Source organism: Grus americana, chromosome 16, assembly GCF_028858705.1.
Source record: "Grus americana isolate bGruAme1 chromosome 16, bGruAme1.mat, whole genome shotgun sequence".
NCBI classification, from domain to species: Eukaryota; Metazoa; Chordata; class Aves; order Gruiformes; family Gruidae; genus Grus; species Grus americana.
This window is the reverse complement of record NC_072867.1, coordinates 15,891,912-15,906,961: the sequence shown is the minus strand read 5'-3', so window position 1 is coordinate 15,906,961 and position 15,050 is coordinate 15,891,912. Positions and strand designations below refer to the sequence as shown.

Genomic DNA, 15,050 nt, shown 5'->3' with positions numbered 1-15,050 from the left:
CCGTCCCGCCCGGGGATGCTCTGGGAGAGGCGATGCTCCCCGGCCAGCCACGCACGCCCCGGAGCCGTCGCAGGGGATGCTCAGCCCTCCGCCGCAGCCGCTCCCGCAGACCCCAACCCAATTTTCCATGCGTGTTTTCCAGGGAGGTGGCAGGAACCGGGATCCTCTTCCAGTCCCCGTGGCCAGGAGATTTTGAGGAGGGATGGGGTGAATCCGGCCCACGGCACAGGGGGTTCACAGCTGTGCTGGGGGGCAGGCGGAGGCCGTGGGCCTGTTTACGGCCCCGGGCAGCAGCCACAGGGCGTTTTCTGCGGATGTGCTCTTGCAGCACCCTTCCTGTGGCTGTACCTCCTGCCTGCTGCCGTGCCGGTGCTTGCGGTTAGGGCAGGATATTTCCCAGCCGGTGCAGCTGGGACAACACCCAACGGCCCCCGCAGCCCCCTGAGACCTCCTTGGCCACGGGCTGCCGTCCTGGGGACGCAGGTGCTGCGAGCAGGACCCCGGCACCACGGCCCTGCAAAGGCATCGAGCCGGGCCCTCGCCCTCCTCTTCCTCTTCCTCCTCCTCCTCTTTGCGTGCGAAGGCCCTCTCCCAGCGTTGGGGTACCTCCAGGTTCCCTCTCAGGGCACCGTGACCTGCCCCCCCACCCCCCGCGCGGGCCATGCCCACACCGTGCCTGCGGTGGGTGAGCTGGCAGCCCTGGCACCAGGTTTGCCGTCACTTCTGCTTTCGGGGCGGCGCAAGCCCCGGCAGCGCAGCTCAGCGCAGCGGCCGGTGGGGCTGAGCAGGCTGGGGAGGGGGGGGAGCTCCCACAGGGCACCGAGCACCCCAGGGAAGGGCGGGTGACCCCTTTTTTTGGGATGCACCCCGCATCCCGCCCGCCCTTGCCGGAGGGGTACACGCAGCCCCCGGCCCTCGGCAGCCCCGCTCCTGGTGTGACGTCGATGCACCACCGGGCTCTCCAAAACCACAGCCGCTCTTCCTCGCCCGCCTTCCCTTCCCCGCCCGGGCCGGAGGCGCAGGCGGAGGGTGGCACGCGACGCCCCTCGGCTCTTGGCATTCGCCGGGCTCCGGGGCCGCCTTCGCGCCCCCGCGCCGGTGCAGCTGGGCCCTCGCTGGTGATGCCCGCCGGCGCTGCAGCTCGGGGTCCCGCGGCGTCCCCCGGCAGAGGTGAGTCCCGGCGGGGGGGGGGGGGTGTGCCGGATCAGGGCTCGGCCCCAAGGGATGCTGTGGGTGCAAAGAGGGTGCCTGGGGGGTCCCCTTGGGGCACGAGGGGGTCCCTGGGGGTGCCACCCTCCGTGCAGTGCTGGTCCCTGGGGTTTTTAGGAGGCGGGTGGGTGCGTTGGGGATGCGGGGGCCTCCCGGGGATGCTCCGGCAGCGTTGATCGGCGTGTGGATGCCGTTGGGTGCGGGGCCGCGGGGACCTCGCTGGCCTCCGCCCACCGGGGCTGCGGGGGGGTATTGGTGATCGACAGATGGAACGGGCGGCTTTGGGGAGGGTTTGGGGCAGGTTTGGGGAGGGTTTGCCTCTCCTGCTCCAGCGCGGATACATTGGCACATGGTGCCCTCGGTCCGGGAGCCCCGCACCAGCCCGGCCGGCGGAGGGGGAGGACGGACACCTCGGGGGCGGGGGGGTCAATTGAAATGTGTGCAACATCCCTGCGGTTTCATTTCTGCACGGGGAGTCATCCTGCAACTGCCTGTCCCGCAGCAGCCATCTCCATCGCGGCTCGTTTCCCATTTCCAGACACTGAACTTCCTTTTCAAAACTTTCTTCTTGAGCGGAGCCGGCGGGACCGAGCTCCCGCAGGTGGAGGCAGCTCGGCGCTGCCGGCCATGGCTGGAGGAGGTCGGTGTTCCCTTCCTCAGCCCCCCAAAACACAGGGCCCCTCTCCGGGAGGGGAGGAGGATGCTTTGCTCACGCGTGATCCCTCCTTGGGGCCATTTCCAGCCTGAATGATGGGGCTCAGAATCCTTCCGCAGGGAGTGGGACCCCGATTTCATCTGCCCTCTCTGTTCCCCGCCCCCGCAGGTCCCATGGCGCCGGGCCGGGCCGTGCTGGTGATGCTGGTGATACTGGTGCTGGCGCTGAGCACCCTGCGGGTGTGCGGGGCCGTGCCGCTGCTGGAGCCGGGACAGCACCGCGGCATGCAGTGGGTCTGGGGGGTGGCGGGGCAGGTGCAGGATGAGGCCCTGCCGCTCTCCCGCAGGAAGAGGGCTGACGGTGAGCAGCAGCCCAGCGCCACCGCTGCCACGCCGGGGCACGGCCTCGCTGCCACCGCGATGGCCGGCAGCAATGACACCGATTTCACTGAGCCTGACCCGCTGCTGGGCTCCGCGCCACCACCAGCGCCCAGCACCAACGCCAGCCTGCACCGGGCACTCGCGGTGCCGACCACGGCCGAGCCCCTGGACGAGACCGAGTCCCCTGACCCTGACCTGCTGCTGAGCTCCGCACCACCAGCAGCACCCAGCACCAACGCCAGCCTGCACTGGGCGCTTGCCGTGCCGACCACAGCCGAGCCCCTGGACGAGACCGACCCCCCTGACCCCGACCTGCTGCTGAGCTCCGCACCACCAGCAGCACCCAGCACCAACGCCAGCCTGCACCGGGCACTCGCGGTGCCGACCACGGCCGAGCCCCTGGACGAGACCGAGTCCCCTGACCCCGACCTGCTGCTGAGCTCCGCACCACCAGCAGCACCCAGCACCAACGCCAGCCTGCACTGGGCACTCGCGGCACCGACCACAGCCGAGCCCTTGGATGAGACCGAGTCCCCTGATCCCGACCTGCTGTGGGCGCAGCACAGCACGCAGGCAGCACCCCAGACCAGCACCACCACCCCCCCCAGCCGGCTCATGTCACCCGGCGAGGAGGGGACAGTGGCTGACGGCACGGACAGCAACTCCTCCGCGGAGCTGCGCTCGGCGGCCCCCCCAGCCCTCGGCCCCACCGCCACGGGTTACAAGAAAGTCAAGAAAGCCGGAGCCACCCCCACGCCGACCCCTTGGGACACGAAGCCCGGGGGAACCACGGTGCCGGTGGGCACCCTCAGCAGGGTGATGGGCAAGTGCCTGCTGGCCATCCTGCTGCTGGCGCTGGTGGCCGCCACCTTCATGGTGTGCACGGGGGTGCTGGGCGCCCTGCTCTGGCGACGCACGCGGACGGCACACCGCCGGCTCAGCCACACTGAGATGGTCTGCATCTCCTCCCTGCTGCCCGACGGCGAGGTGGTCGCCAACGGCCCCAAGCCCGGCCCGGCCCGGCGGCAGAAGCTGCTGCATGAAGGCGGCACCGAGGCGGATGGCGACAACCTGACTCTCAGCAGCTTCCTGCCGGAGCACTCCTGAGCCGCGGGGATGGGGTCCTGCACACCAGAGCGTCGGGGGGGCCAGCGGCCACCCTGTGGGCACGGTGCCCGGTCCCCGGTGCTGCTGCGGGCAGGGGACCCCCATCCCCCTGGGTTTGTGTTCTAACTCGGACCGGCGTGATGGGGAACTGTTTTACCCCAGGTCGAGCTCACCCGTCGAGGTTGACCCCATTAAAGTGTTACCCGGACATGGTGGTCTCTTCCTGGTGGGTACGGCACCCACCAGCCCCCCCGGCCCCCTCACCGCTCCACCGCCCGCCCACGTCCTTCTGCCGAAATTTCGCTTCTCCATCCTCCTCCCCCAGCAGCAGCCCCGATTCCGGTCCCCCAGGGGGGAGCACAAACGAAACCCACGGCCGTCCCTCCCCAGGCTGGGGACCAGCGCCCCCGGGCCCCCCACCCGGCGTGGCCTTGGCCTCGTGCCGCAGCGTGGGAGCGGAAAGGTTGGCGGTGCCAGGGCGGAAGTGCCGGGCGGGGTGGGGGGAACGGGGACGGGGCTGGGTGCGCTCGTGGTGCAACGTGTTCCTGCCCCGTGGTCGCCTGCAGCGAGGTGACAGACGCCTCCGGGATGTCACTGCCTGTCGGGGTGGTCCTGTGCGTGGCCGGTGCCCCCAGGGCTTGTCCCGGTGAGCAAACGGTGGTCACAGGCTCTCGGCCGTGGATGGTGTTGGCCCGGGCTGTCCCAGCCTGGGTGTGTCTGGGACCGGGAGGGATGGGGAGAGCAAAGCCAGGAGCGGCCACCGAGGGTCCCTGAGGGCTGAAGGGGGCTCAGGTTTGTTCCCAGGTCCCGCTTTCCCCCGGTGTGCAGGTGTTGGTCACCCCTCGAGCCACCAGCCTGACCCCTTCCCCATGCCTGGCCCCGGGGGAGCCACCCGAGGGAGCAGAAATGGCCCAGGAGTGTCCCTGCCCTGCCAGGCTCGGTGTCCCCACGTCCCCATCCCTGCCCCGCCAGGCTCAGCATCCCCATCCCCACAGCCCCAGCCCTCCATCCCCATCCCTGCCCTGCCAGGCTCAGTGTCCCCACGTCCCCATCCCTGCCCTGCCAGGCTCGGTGTCCCCACGTCCCCATCCCTGCCCTGCCAGGCAGCTTACGCCACCCGTGATGTTTGCAGCGCACGCTTGGGCAGCGAAGCGTCCCGGCCCACGCTCGAGGCATCGCTGTGCCGCCCCGGCCCGAGCTGAGCCCTGGTTGTGCAGCCACCTCGAAAGCCGCTTTTGGGGGCGACCGTCCCGCCCTCCCCCGGACGGGTTGCCAGCGCTGCGGCTCACCTGCACCCCGGCCGCCCCGGCCCCGCTGCCTGTTTACATTCGCGCTGCGCTTCGGATATTTTCCATCTGGGGCCGAGCAGCCTGGCCGACCCCGCTCCCTCCTGCAAATGTAAATGTTTACGAGTGAGTCAGCGCAGGCGAGGGGATCCGCAGCCGGCGGCGGTGGCCGGTCCCCGGATGGGACACCCCGGCCGTGGGCTCCCAGGCGATGCCACCTTGTGCCCCTCCACCGCGTCCCCACTGTGTCAGGGAGCAGACGCCGTGCCGTGCCAAAAAGCAGCCGCAGGAGCTCGTGGCTCAGGCGCGACGGGCACCGAGGTTTGGGTGTCCCCGGGTGTCGGGGCCAGGCTGGGGAAGGGGAGCCCATGGGCACCACTGACACCCCCAGCCCCGCTTTCTCTCAGAGGCAAAGGGATGCTCCCACCATCCGGCTTCACCGGCAGCGGCTCATCCGGCCCCTGCCCCCGGTCCAGGTGAGGATGATGCTGGTGGGGCCCGAGAAGACGGACGGGTGCGGGTGGGGGGCACTGCTCCCACCCTCGCCCGGCCCCGTGCCTGCCCTGCGCCTGCCGCTCTGCAGCGGGAGCCCAGCGAGGATAAATTTTCCTCCACCGCCAGAGCGTGAGCCGGCTGCCAGGAGCCGGGAATCGCCCTATTTGGCGTAGTCAGGAGGTCCTGTCGGGCTGCCATCTCCCAGCTCACGGCAGAGGAATCCGCAGGAAGCCGGCGCGGTGGCACAGCAGGATCCTCCGGGCACGCCGCTCCGCCAAACCTCTGCGCCGTGCGGCGGGAGGGCAGCGTGCGGTGCACGGGGCTGTGGGTGGCACGGGCTGTGCACGATGCTGCGCACGGCGCTGTGTGTGGTACGGTGCTGTGCTGTGCACGGTGCTCTGCACACCGTGGTGCAGCTCCGCAGGATCGGTCCCCCTGGGTATTTCGCTGGCACAGCAAAGCGCAGCCCAGTGAAGCAAATTACAAGCAGAGCAGGGCTGAAATGTCTTAAATTGCAGGTTATTACCTCGGGCCGGCTGCGCCGCGGAGCCGAGCCCTGCGGGTCCCCACGTTCCAGCTGCCCCAAATTACAAAGCGGGGCCCGGGCGATGCAGCCCTGCCCAGCGCTGAGGGGCCGAGCCCTCCCCGGCCGCAGGCAAAAACGGCATCGTAATGGCCGGGGTGCGCTGGCACCGGGGGCTGCCCGTCCCCGCGACTCCGCCGCACCGGGAAGGGCCCAGGGCAGGGGTGGGGACCCCGGCCGGGGATGGTGGGGACCACGACTGGGGAAGGGGGGGACCCTGGCCAAGGAGGGATGGGGACCCTGGTCGGGGTGGGATGGGGACCCTGGCCAAGGAGGCTCAGCCCAACGCCGGCATCGCCGGGTGCACGGAGGGGAATCGCAGCCCCATCCCCATCCGGGCTGCAGGAGCGAGTCGGGGTGCCGCTGGCGTTCCTCCAGGCCAGCTTGCCTCAGCAGCGCGGCCGCCCTCGCCCCCCTCGGCCTCCCCTTGCCTTTCCCCCTTCCCCTCTAAGATTTCAGCACGGATCACTTAAGGCCGGGAAAAGCCGCTCCAGCAGCTGCACGGAGCCGCCAGCTGCAGCCAGACAGACGGACCCGTTATTTCTGGGAGCCACGATTACGTTCGGCGACGTCGGGAGAAACCCAAACGGCGCCGGTGCCAGCGGCGATGGGAACGGGTGCCCTTGCCCCCGGCCCCGTGGTGGTCACGGTCTCCGGGTGCTGGCGATGGCTTTTTTGGGGGCGATCTGGCCGGGTCCCCGGGGAGGTGCAGAGACAAATAGCAAGAGGATGAGGTCACCCGCGACGGCTGCAGCCTCTTGAGCAACTTCAGCCCAGGCGGAGGAGACCAGGGGGGGCAGAGCGATGCTGGGGGGGGGGGCCCCAGGCGATGTCCCCGGACCCCCGGCCCAAAGACCGTGCCCTGGGGAGCTGCGTGGCCACTGCTGCTGCATCGGCCTGCGGAACCGCAGGGGCAGTTTTCTGCACCCCTGCCCGCACCCCTGCCTGCACCCCGATGCAGAGGTGCCTGTGCCGGAGCATTTCCAGGCTGGGGAGGTTAGGAAATGGTCTCATGAAATGAACGGGGGGAGTGGTGGTGTCCCAAGCCCTGCCTTGCCCCTGTGCCACCCTCAGTAATGCCAGGCACCGAGCCCGACACCCTCGCTGTCCCCTTCAGCCCCTGCGTGGCCTCGGTGGCCGTGCCCCATCAGAGGGACGGCAGGGTTTGGGATGGCAGGACTGGGCACGGGGGCAGGATCCGGCCCCGGGCTGGGGTGCTGGGGCACATGGTGAAGAGCAGCTGGGTGGGAGCTGTGCCCGCTCCCAGCATGGCATCGCCGGGAGGCATTTTGGGGGTGTCCGCACCCCCCGTCTCACCACGGCAGCTCAGCCACGTGGTCACGGGATGGAGTTTTCCATCCTCATGGGCAAAACCACCCTTGCGACAGACCTCCCTTGTGACCCCCTTCCCCACTTGCACCCCAAAAAGCGTCCCCTTCCAGCAGCGCTGCCGGGATGACGGGGGACACCAGGGCTCCCCCCTTTGCTGGCGGAGCAAAAGGCCGGGAAGCCCCCCCCAGGTCCCCAGCTGGGTTTCGGCTGGGAGGAGACCGGGGGCCGCCTGCCCCTCGCCGGCCTCCCGCGCTCCCTCCCCAAACCGGCCTTAATGAGAACAAGCTGGTCCCAGGCTGCGGCGCAGGAGGAGGAGAAGGAGGAGGAGGAGGAGGAGAAGGAAAAGGAGGAGGCTCCATCCCAGCAGGCAGCAGAAAGGGGCGCGAGGAGGCGAGGTGTGCAGGACAGACCCCGTCCTCCCGGCTCCCTCCCGCCGACGCGGCGGCTGCGGACGAGGTGAGGATCCCACCGGCAACGCCAGCCTGTCTCCCAGTTTTTGGGGTGGCTCTCGAGCGGGGCGCAGGCTGCCTCATAGCCGGGGGTGCTGTGGCGAGGGCTGGGCATGGTCCCTGCGGCGGGACGCGGGATGGAGCCGGCCACATGGCCGTGCACCCGGGCACGGTTCAGAGGATGCTGTGCCTGGACAACATCAAAATCGTGAATTTCCCGAGTATTTGGGGAGCGGAGGGCAGCGGAGTGGGGCTCGTCTGCGTCCGGCCAAGCCGGAGCCGGGGACGTGCTGTGGGTCTGGGGGTGGGCGAGGATGGGGAGGGGATGGGGACGGAGGGCTGGAGATGGCTGCGGCCACAGGCCCTGCTCTTGGCACCGGTTTGGGCTTCGGTCAGCCCCTCTGTGGCCATGGGCTGCTCGTCAGCTCCACTTGCTAACGGCGAGCGACTGCCTCCACCTTCCCCAGGACCCCCTCTCCTCTCTGCGGCAAAGGTGGCGGAGGTGGAGGATGAAGGGGCTCGTCCCAACCACCCCCCCCCAAAACCCCCTCGTCGTGGCAGTGCCGCTGTTACCGCAGCGAGCCCGGAGCTCACGGCAGCGGTGACGCCTGCAGCGAGCCGGGAGGGTCGGGGGTCCGGGGGCACCTCCCGCCTCTGCTGCCGTTTGTTTGCTCTGGTTTAATGCAAACCAGATTTTGCAGCCGAGAAGGAGCCTGAAAGCCAAGTCCTGCGGCTGGAGTCCCTCCCGGTTTGCAGCGCTGCTGGGTTGGGTTTGTTTGGGGGGAAAATGGGAGGCGGGTTGGGATTTGGGGGGCCCGACGTTGGGGGAATTGTCCCTGGGGGGGTCCCCGCCAATGGACCCGGGGGGCTGGTTCAGGAGAGCTTCCCGTGGGGCCGTGCGGAGGGGGCAGAGCTCTGGGAACGGCTCGGTGGCTTTAGGCGGTGCGGCACAGCCGAAACGTGCTGCCGTCCCCCGGGACAGCGCTGCGCCGTGCTGGGGATGGTTGCACCCCAAACCCCATGGGGGTGCGGAGCCCGGCCGGGGGCTCACCCTGGTTCATCGCTTCGGGCCGCGTGCGGGGATGGGAAACGCTCATCCCATCCCATGTCCTCCAACGTGCCGCGGGCTGCGCCTGCCAGCGTGGGGCTGATCCAGCCCCATCCAGCACGGAGCAGCGCGGCACGGCGAGGGGACGGAGCTGGCCTTCACCCTTCACCGGGCAGCTGGGACCCCCGGGACCCCCTGTTCACTGTGCCCCAGCTCCAGGGCTGCCCCTTTGCAAAGGCCCTGGGGGTCCCGCGCCCCGTCCCGGCACCGCTTGGCTGCCGCAGCAGCACTGGGGTGAAATCCTGCTGCCAACCTATTTTTAGCCGCGCTCAAGCTGGGAATCGTTTGTAACGGTCCGCGCCGGGATGAGCGGTTGGGAAATGCCACTCGCGCCGGGGGCCGGCCCCTCTGCAGCGTCGCCTGTGTCAAACTTTCCACTGGAAACCTCAATTTTTCAGGAATTTTCTAATCAGCCAAATGACCGTTGTCTGAAGCTGGTTCTTGGCGGCGGCCCCGGTCCCCTCGCCGCGCACGCAGCATCCCCCAGGCTTGAGCAATTCGACTCAGCTGGTTTCCATCTATTTTTGCAGTGTGCCGTTGCAAAACAAACGCAGACCTTTGCTCGGCGTCAAAGCGAGGAAACTAGAGCTGCGTTTTGCTTTTCTTAAGTAAATTTGGGCGGGTGAATAAGCAGGCACCCGAGCTCACTGTGCTTGTCCCTCTCTGCCGGAGCCACACGCAGGGCTCGGGGTGGGCGCAGCGGGGGGCTTCACTTCGGGCAGGGCTCGGGGGGGTCTCGCTCCATCGGGGTGTTAACATTTCACCCTCCCCTCCATCCCGCAGGCTGCCGTGCACGAGATGGCGGTGCGGCCAGCGATGGGCGCAGGGCTGCTGATGCTGCTGCTGGCGGCAGCGGCCCCGGTGCACTCGGCAGCGCCCCGGCACGCCGCGGTGCTGCCCGATGGCGGGGGCAGCGGGGACGGCGAAGAGGTCTCGGCCACGCCGCCCGTCTGCTGCATGACGCCGGGAACCGGCCCAACGGCAGGGGACGTGGCAGGGACCACAGTCACCAACAGCTCGGCGCCGGGCGGCATGCTGGACGGGCTGGTGGACTTCTTCAAGGAGTACATGCTGCTGCTGGTGGTGGTGGGCTCGCTGGCCTTCGTCCTCCTCTTCATCATCTGTGCCGCCGTCATCGTCCGGCAGAAGCACAAGGCATCCGCCTACTACCCCTCCTCCTTCCCCAAGAAGAAGTATGTGGACCAGCGGGACAAGGCGGGGGGGGCCCGGGCTTTCAATGAGGTGCCCGAGAAAGCCCCTGACCCTGGGGCTGAGGAGCCTCTTGACTGCAGCCGGCAGCTACAGGCAGACATCCTCGCTGCCGCCCAGAACCTCAAATCCCCCCCCAAGGCGTCGCTGGCCAACGGGGCGCGGGGGGAGCAGAAACCGCCCCCCGAGGAGGAGGAGGAGGAGGAGGAAGGAAGCAAAAAGTTAGGCGACGAGCAACCTGCCGAGCCCCCTCCCCAAAACGCAGGCACCGAGGAAGTGGCGGGTGCCACAGGAGCAGGGTGCGAGGGGGTCCCTAACGCAGCCCAGGATGGCCCCCCGGCCCCCCCTGGCAACTAGGGCAGGGACTCAGTCCCGGGTGAGCCCAAGGAGCCGCTGGCTCGGGGCGTTGCCCCGCGGACACGCGATGGACACGGTGGTTTGCTGCTCCGTACGTACGTGGCGGCTCAAGGAAACCCCGATGAAGTCCCCCCACTCCCCCCGACCCCCCCCGGGGGCCCACTGACCCTTGCACCGGCGGGACGCTGTGGCAAAGCCACGGTTTGAGGCAGATGGTGTTACTGGGCAGTGCTGGAGTGCCGCCAGCCCCACGGCTCCGGCTGTCCAAGGGGCTTTTCCCATCCTGGCACCGTGTGGACCTCCCTCCCCCCCCCACGCCGGTGCCGTGCCACCCTCCGCCACACACCGCCAGCTTTCTCCCCAAATGTAATTTTACTAATTAGCAGCATCCTGGCCCCTGCACTGTGCCTGGCTGGGAGCTGCATCCTCCAGGCAGAGGCACAGCCCTGCAGCGGGGGTCGGGGCAGCCATCCCCCCCCGTGGGGAGCAGGGCAGGGGCTCGACTCACCCTCGGGGACCCTGGGCTGGCTTCACTGAGCGTGCAGACCACCGCGGAATCGAGCCCGGGATGACCTCGGCCAGCCCAGCCCAGCTAAGGGGAGAAAGGAAGAAGTTTTAATGGCAAGGACCTGTCCTTTCCCTTTTCTGCCCCAAAGCCCTGACCCGAGGGCAGCCCAGAGCCCGGCTGGACTTTTGCCTTATTTTCTTAACCCCTTCAGCTAGTAATAAAGACGTTTCCTACGCAGATGTCCTTTCCCGTGTGTTTCTGCAGCTCGTGGGGTGGCCGAGGCGCAGTCCCCATTGCTCCTTTGGGCCCCTGGTGTTGGGGTGCAGCCGGTTTTGGTGCCCCCAGGGCCCAGGAGGAACAGCCGGCCTGGCCTTGCTTCGGGGTGAAGGTTATCCACACGGGTGAAACACCGGGGGAAACGCACTTATCATTCACAAAATCTGTACGTCAACACAGCGTTTCTGGGAAACTTTTATCTTGCACCCCACAGCCGAGGGCAGGGTGGGGCTGCGGCGGTGCCACACGCCTGGGCACGGGGAAGCAGCTGCGCTGAGCACGGATGGCGGGCAGACCGGGAAGGCAACACAGCAACACATCCCTGTGTCCCTGTATCTGTGCATCCCCACCTCCCCGCACCCCCGTATTTTGTCCCAGCCGTGGGGCAGGTAGGGATGTGTCCCCACACCCCTGCATCGCAACAACCCTTCCCCTTGGAAGGGCGTGCCGGCTTTTATCTCCCTCTTGCATTTTGTCAAGGGGCTCTCATGAGCACAATGAGCTGATTCTGCCCCAAAGCAGATGTGGGCATCTGAAGTTTCCTTGATTTATTTTTAACGTGGGGGGGTGCCAAGCTGAGGTACCACAAGAGCTGCCTTGCGAGTGACAAACCACAGCAGTGCCAGCACACAGCCTGCTCCACGTTAAAAAAAAGTTGTGGACAGATGTATCAGAACGAGCCACTTATTTTTAAATGTGGTTTTTAATGTTTTTACAACACCTCAGCTATGAAAAAAGGCAAGTAAGGTTTCTTGGGTGGTTTAAAATCTTAAGAGTGGGCAAAGTTTTTATAAGTGTTTTCTGTTTGTTTTGGAAATCTCTGGAAATACTCCTCTGGAAAAAAGCAGTCCTCAGAAGGCACAGGAGAGCAGGGTGGCCTGCAGCAGTAACCCTGCCCCATCACCACAAAACGTGTAACTTCGAAATGTCGGCGCGCCCCAGCTCCCGGGGAGCCGGCTCACACCAACCCCTGCTCCCCTGGGGGCTTCCCCTCAGCTCTGCATCCCAGCTACGCTACTCCCCTCCTGGGTTCAAACCCGAGGTGCCTTTACTCTCTTCTAACAGAGTACCTGGCCAGTCCAAAGGCTGAATTCTTCTAGAAGACACTCCAAAATTAAGACTGTTCCTCTCACAGGAGCTTAAAAACAAAAAACGAAGCGAGCATTGGCTGTGACGAGCAGACATCAGCCGTGCTGCATGGGCTCTGCGCTTCCTGGAGCGGTGGCACCCAGCAGCGTGTTGTCAGGGCCCTCTAGTGCCAGCGGACGCGTCCCAGCACCTGTGGAGGAACTCCCACACGCCCAGAAATGAAACCACACATAGCTGCAGTTTGCGGGCGGACGCACCACCCCACATTTGTATACGGCATCGATACACAGACTGATCTGCAGTTCTTACAGAAACATTAAGACCAAGGCAATGTTTTCCACTGAATTCTGTAAAATATTAGGCAAAACTATACATCTTCCAAAAAAAAAAAGTGCAGCCCTTCCAGTACCGGAACAGCAGGATTTTCTCTCCGGAGAGAAGCCGCTGAGTTCTCTGCAGGTGAAGGCAGTCTTCTTCACTCTAACATTTCAAACACAGTCGTGACAGGACACAGGCTGCTGAAACACCCACATCCCAGCCGTGTAAGCACTACGAGAGTGGCTGTACACACACGAACAGTGACACGTTGTGCGTAAGTTGTGCGTATCTTACAGCTTCATTTAGTAGTGCAGAGGATCCTACTAATAGCTAGAGTAATTGCACCGCAAATTTAAGTGGAATGAGAACAACCTTTACAGTCAGTTTAGGCATTGTTTGCTTTCTTCTCTGACTCTTCCTTGTTCGGATCCTGCTTCAACTTGTAATCAGCCAAGGCAGCCTTGATCGCGTCTTCAGCCAACACTGCAAACAAGACAAGTATTTCAAGGACGAGAAAACGTTGTTTAGAACAAAAGATGCTGTAAAAGCAAGAGCAACCAGCAGCAACCACCACTGCACGGAGCACCAGTTTGAGAGCTCAGTCAGCATCTTGGAAGTAGACCCTCAGAATCTGAACTCTCGTCATTATCAGTCTGCTGAGCTACAGAGTCCAAAAGATGAGAGATATCTGAAAACTCTTTAAATAACCCCGAAATCTGAACATAAACACAAGTTTCTCTAGCAGGCCAACCTTAGCTGTTCCTTGTGCAGAAACTTTAGTTGGAAAACAACACTCAGAAGCATCTGCGCTATTCCCAGAAGTCCCCCTCTCACAGACAAGCCTGTGTTTGAACTTCCACTGTTTGGTCCTTTACTTACTAGAGCAGTGCAGTTTGACTGGAGGAAGGCAGAGTTCTTTAGCGATATCCGTGTTCTTGATTTTCAACGCTTCATCAACCTGAAACACAATTAGTGCATAGTCATTGGTGATGTCAGGTACGACACGGGCTACGGATGCATTTGCTGTAAGAGTGCTTTAGCCAACAGAATCCACATGGAGGAATAGCTCAACTGCCGGGGCAGTGAAGGATGCCGGAATTAAGGAATGTCTCAGGCTGAGGAGTGGCAGGAATGAACCAAAGCAGACCAGCGTTACACTAAGTGCCATGGGGGGGGGACTGTTCATAATATAGAAAAGGATTTCTTGTCTGGCAGAAAAAGAGTATAAATAATCTAAAGACACTCTGTAACTAAACTTCCTTTCGGAACCCGTGACCAGCATGTTTTTGCTTTCTGCGTAAGACACAAATTACTTCCCTGCAGATTAGTGGAGGTTCTCAGAAAAGGCAACTACTGCTCTACAAGTCAGACCACTAACAGGGCTGACACTCGCTGCTTTCTAAGCTGCTGTACCGCACTGCATGAAGTCAGTACTGGGATTCATAGGCCAACAGAGAACACAAGCAGGTTTGAAGCTTTGAAGGCTTTCCACTGCATCACCTCCGACTCCAGCATGGACCCTTACCGTTTTCCCTTTGACCCACTCCGTCGCCAATGAACTCGACGCAATCGCTGACCCGCAGCCAAAGGTTTTGAAACGGGCATCGATGATCCTCCCGTTCTCGTCCACTTCCACCTGCGAGAACATCGGTGGCACCTCAGCGGGCGGCTCAGCTCCGCCAGGCACCCCAGAGCCACTCTCCAGGCCCAGGCCGGGCCCTGGCTCCTACCACAGCCTCGGGAGCAGGACGGGGCCTGCCCAGGCCCCGGGGCACGCCTCAGGGCAGGGGGTGTGAGGGAAGGCCGCGCTGCACCCCTGAGGGGACGGGGGAAGGTTTGGGCCTTGCAGCAGCCCCAGCGACCCCCTCCCCCGGTGCCAGCGGGTCCCCGACGTCACCTGCAGCTTCATGACGTCGCCGCAGGCCGGGGCGCCCACCAGGCCGGTACCCACGTTCTTGGCGTTGCGGTCCAGGGAGCCGACATTGCGCGGGTTCTCGTAGTGATCCACCACCTGGCAAAGGCACCGCGTCACTGCCAGCCACCGCGTGTGCGTGTGTGTCCGTCCGTCCGTCCCCCCCTCCCTCGCCCACCCGTGCCTCCCCACGGCCCCTCGCCTCTCACCTTCTTGTGGTAGCCCAGCCTGGCCGCCGCCTCCCCACGCCCGGGCCGCAGCAGCGCCGCCCCCACCGCCCTCAGCGCCGCCATCTTGAGTCTGGCAGGAGCGGGCGGCCCCGCGCCGCCCTTTTATAGCCTCGCACGGGACAGCCACGCCCCCTGACCCCGCCCCGCCGCAGGCCTGGCGCCGCCGGGCGACCGCGTTTCACCCCGAGCGCGGCGGGGAGCGCTGCGTAAAGCGGGCGAGCGCTGAAGGCCGGCTGCGGGGAAACCCTGGCGCTGTCGCTAAAACGATCAATAAACGCTGTTTCTGATCATGACGCCGTTTTTATCGCGATATCCGGCGCGTGTGCGGGCCGCGGCGGCCACACTCAATATGGCGGGCGGGCGGTGCCGCTCACGCCCCGGCCCTCCTCGGAGGTCCCCTGACAGCCAGGACCGGAGTTGCCGGCGGCGCCGCCGGTACCTCAGCCTAGAAGACGAGGGGTCCAGCCCCGGCGGCGCTCACCGTAGCGCGGCCCCGGTGCGCGGCCGAGCTGGAGATCCTGCGGGAGGCGGCTCGCCCCTCTCCTCG

At 65.3% G+C, this 15,050-nt stretch overlaps 3 protein-coding genes across 4 annotated transcripts; 2 read left to right on the top strand and 1 right to left on the bottom strand.

Annotated features, from left to right (window-relative positions):
* Nucleotides 1–432: 432 nt before the first annotated feature.
* Nucleotides 433–3,553, top strand: SELPLG (selectin P ligand). Its single transcript, XM_054844370.1, has 2 exons — nt 433–1,170; nt 2,033–3,553. Exons 1-2 carry the CDS (start codon nt 861–863, stop codon nt 3,349–3,351), a joined length of 1,629 nt encoding a protein of 542 aa, XP_054700345.1. The 5' UTR covers nt 433–860; the 3' UTR covers nt 3,352–3,553.
* Nucleotides 3,554–7,347: 3,794 nt separating this feature from the next.
* On the top strand, nt 7,348–10,915 carry TMEM119 (transmembrane protein 119). Of its 2 annotated transcripts, none has more exons than XM_054843782.1 (2): nt 7,348–7,503; nt 9,388–10,915. In XM_054843782.1, exon 2 carries the CDS (start codon nt 9,403–9,405, stop codon nt 10,168–10,170), a length of 768 nt encoding a protein of 255 aa, XP_054699757.1. In that variant the 5' UTR covers nt 7,348–7,503; nt 9,388–9,402; the 3' UTR covers nt 10,171–10,915. The 2 variants fall into 2 exon arrangements, with proteins under 2 accessions (XP_054699757.1, XP_054699756.1); XM_054843781.1 differs by lacking the exon at nt 7,348–7,503 and adding an exon at nt 7,525–7,668.
* Nucleotides 10,916–11,638: 723 nt separating this feature from the next.
* On the bottom strand, nt 11,639–14,863 carry ISCU (iron-sulfur cluster assembly enzyme). The gene is made up of 5 exons (XM_054843783.1): nt 14,483–14,863; nt 14,259–14,372; nt 13,887–13,997; nt 13,241–13,319; nt 11,639–12,844 (listed from the first exon to the last, which is right to left on the bottom strand). Exons 1-5 carry the CDS (start codon nt 14,564–14,566, stop codon nt 12,747–12,749), a joined length of 486 nt encoding a protein of 161 aa, XP_054699758.1. The 5' UTR covers nt 14,567–14,863; the 3' UTR covers nt 11,639–12,746.
* Between the last annotated feature and the right edge of the window lie 187 nt (nt 14,864–15,050).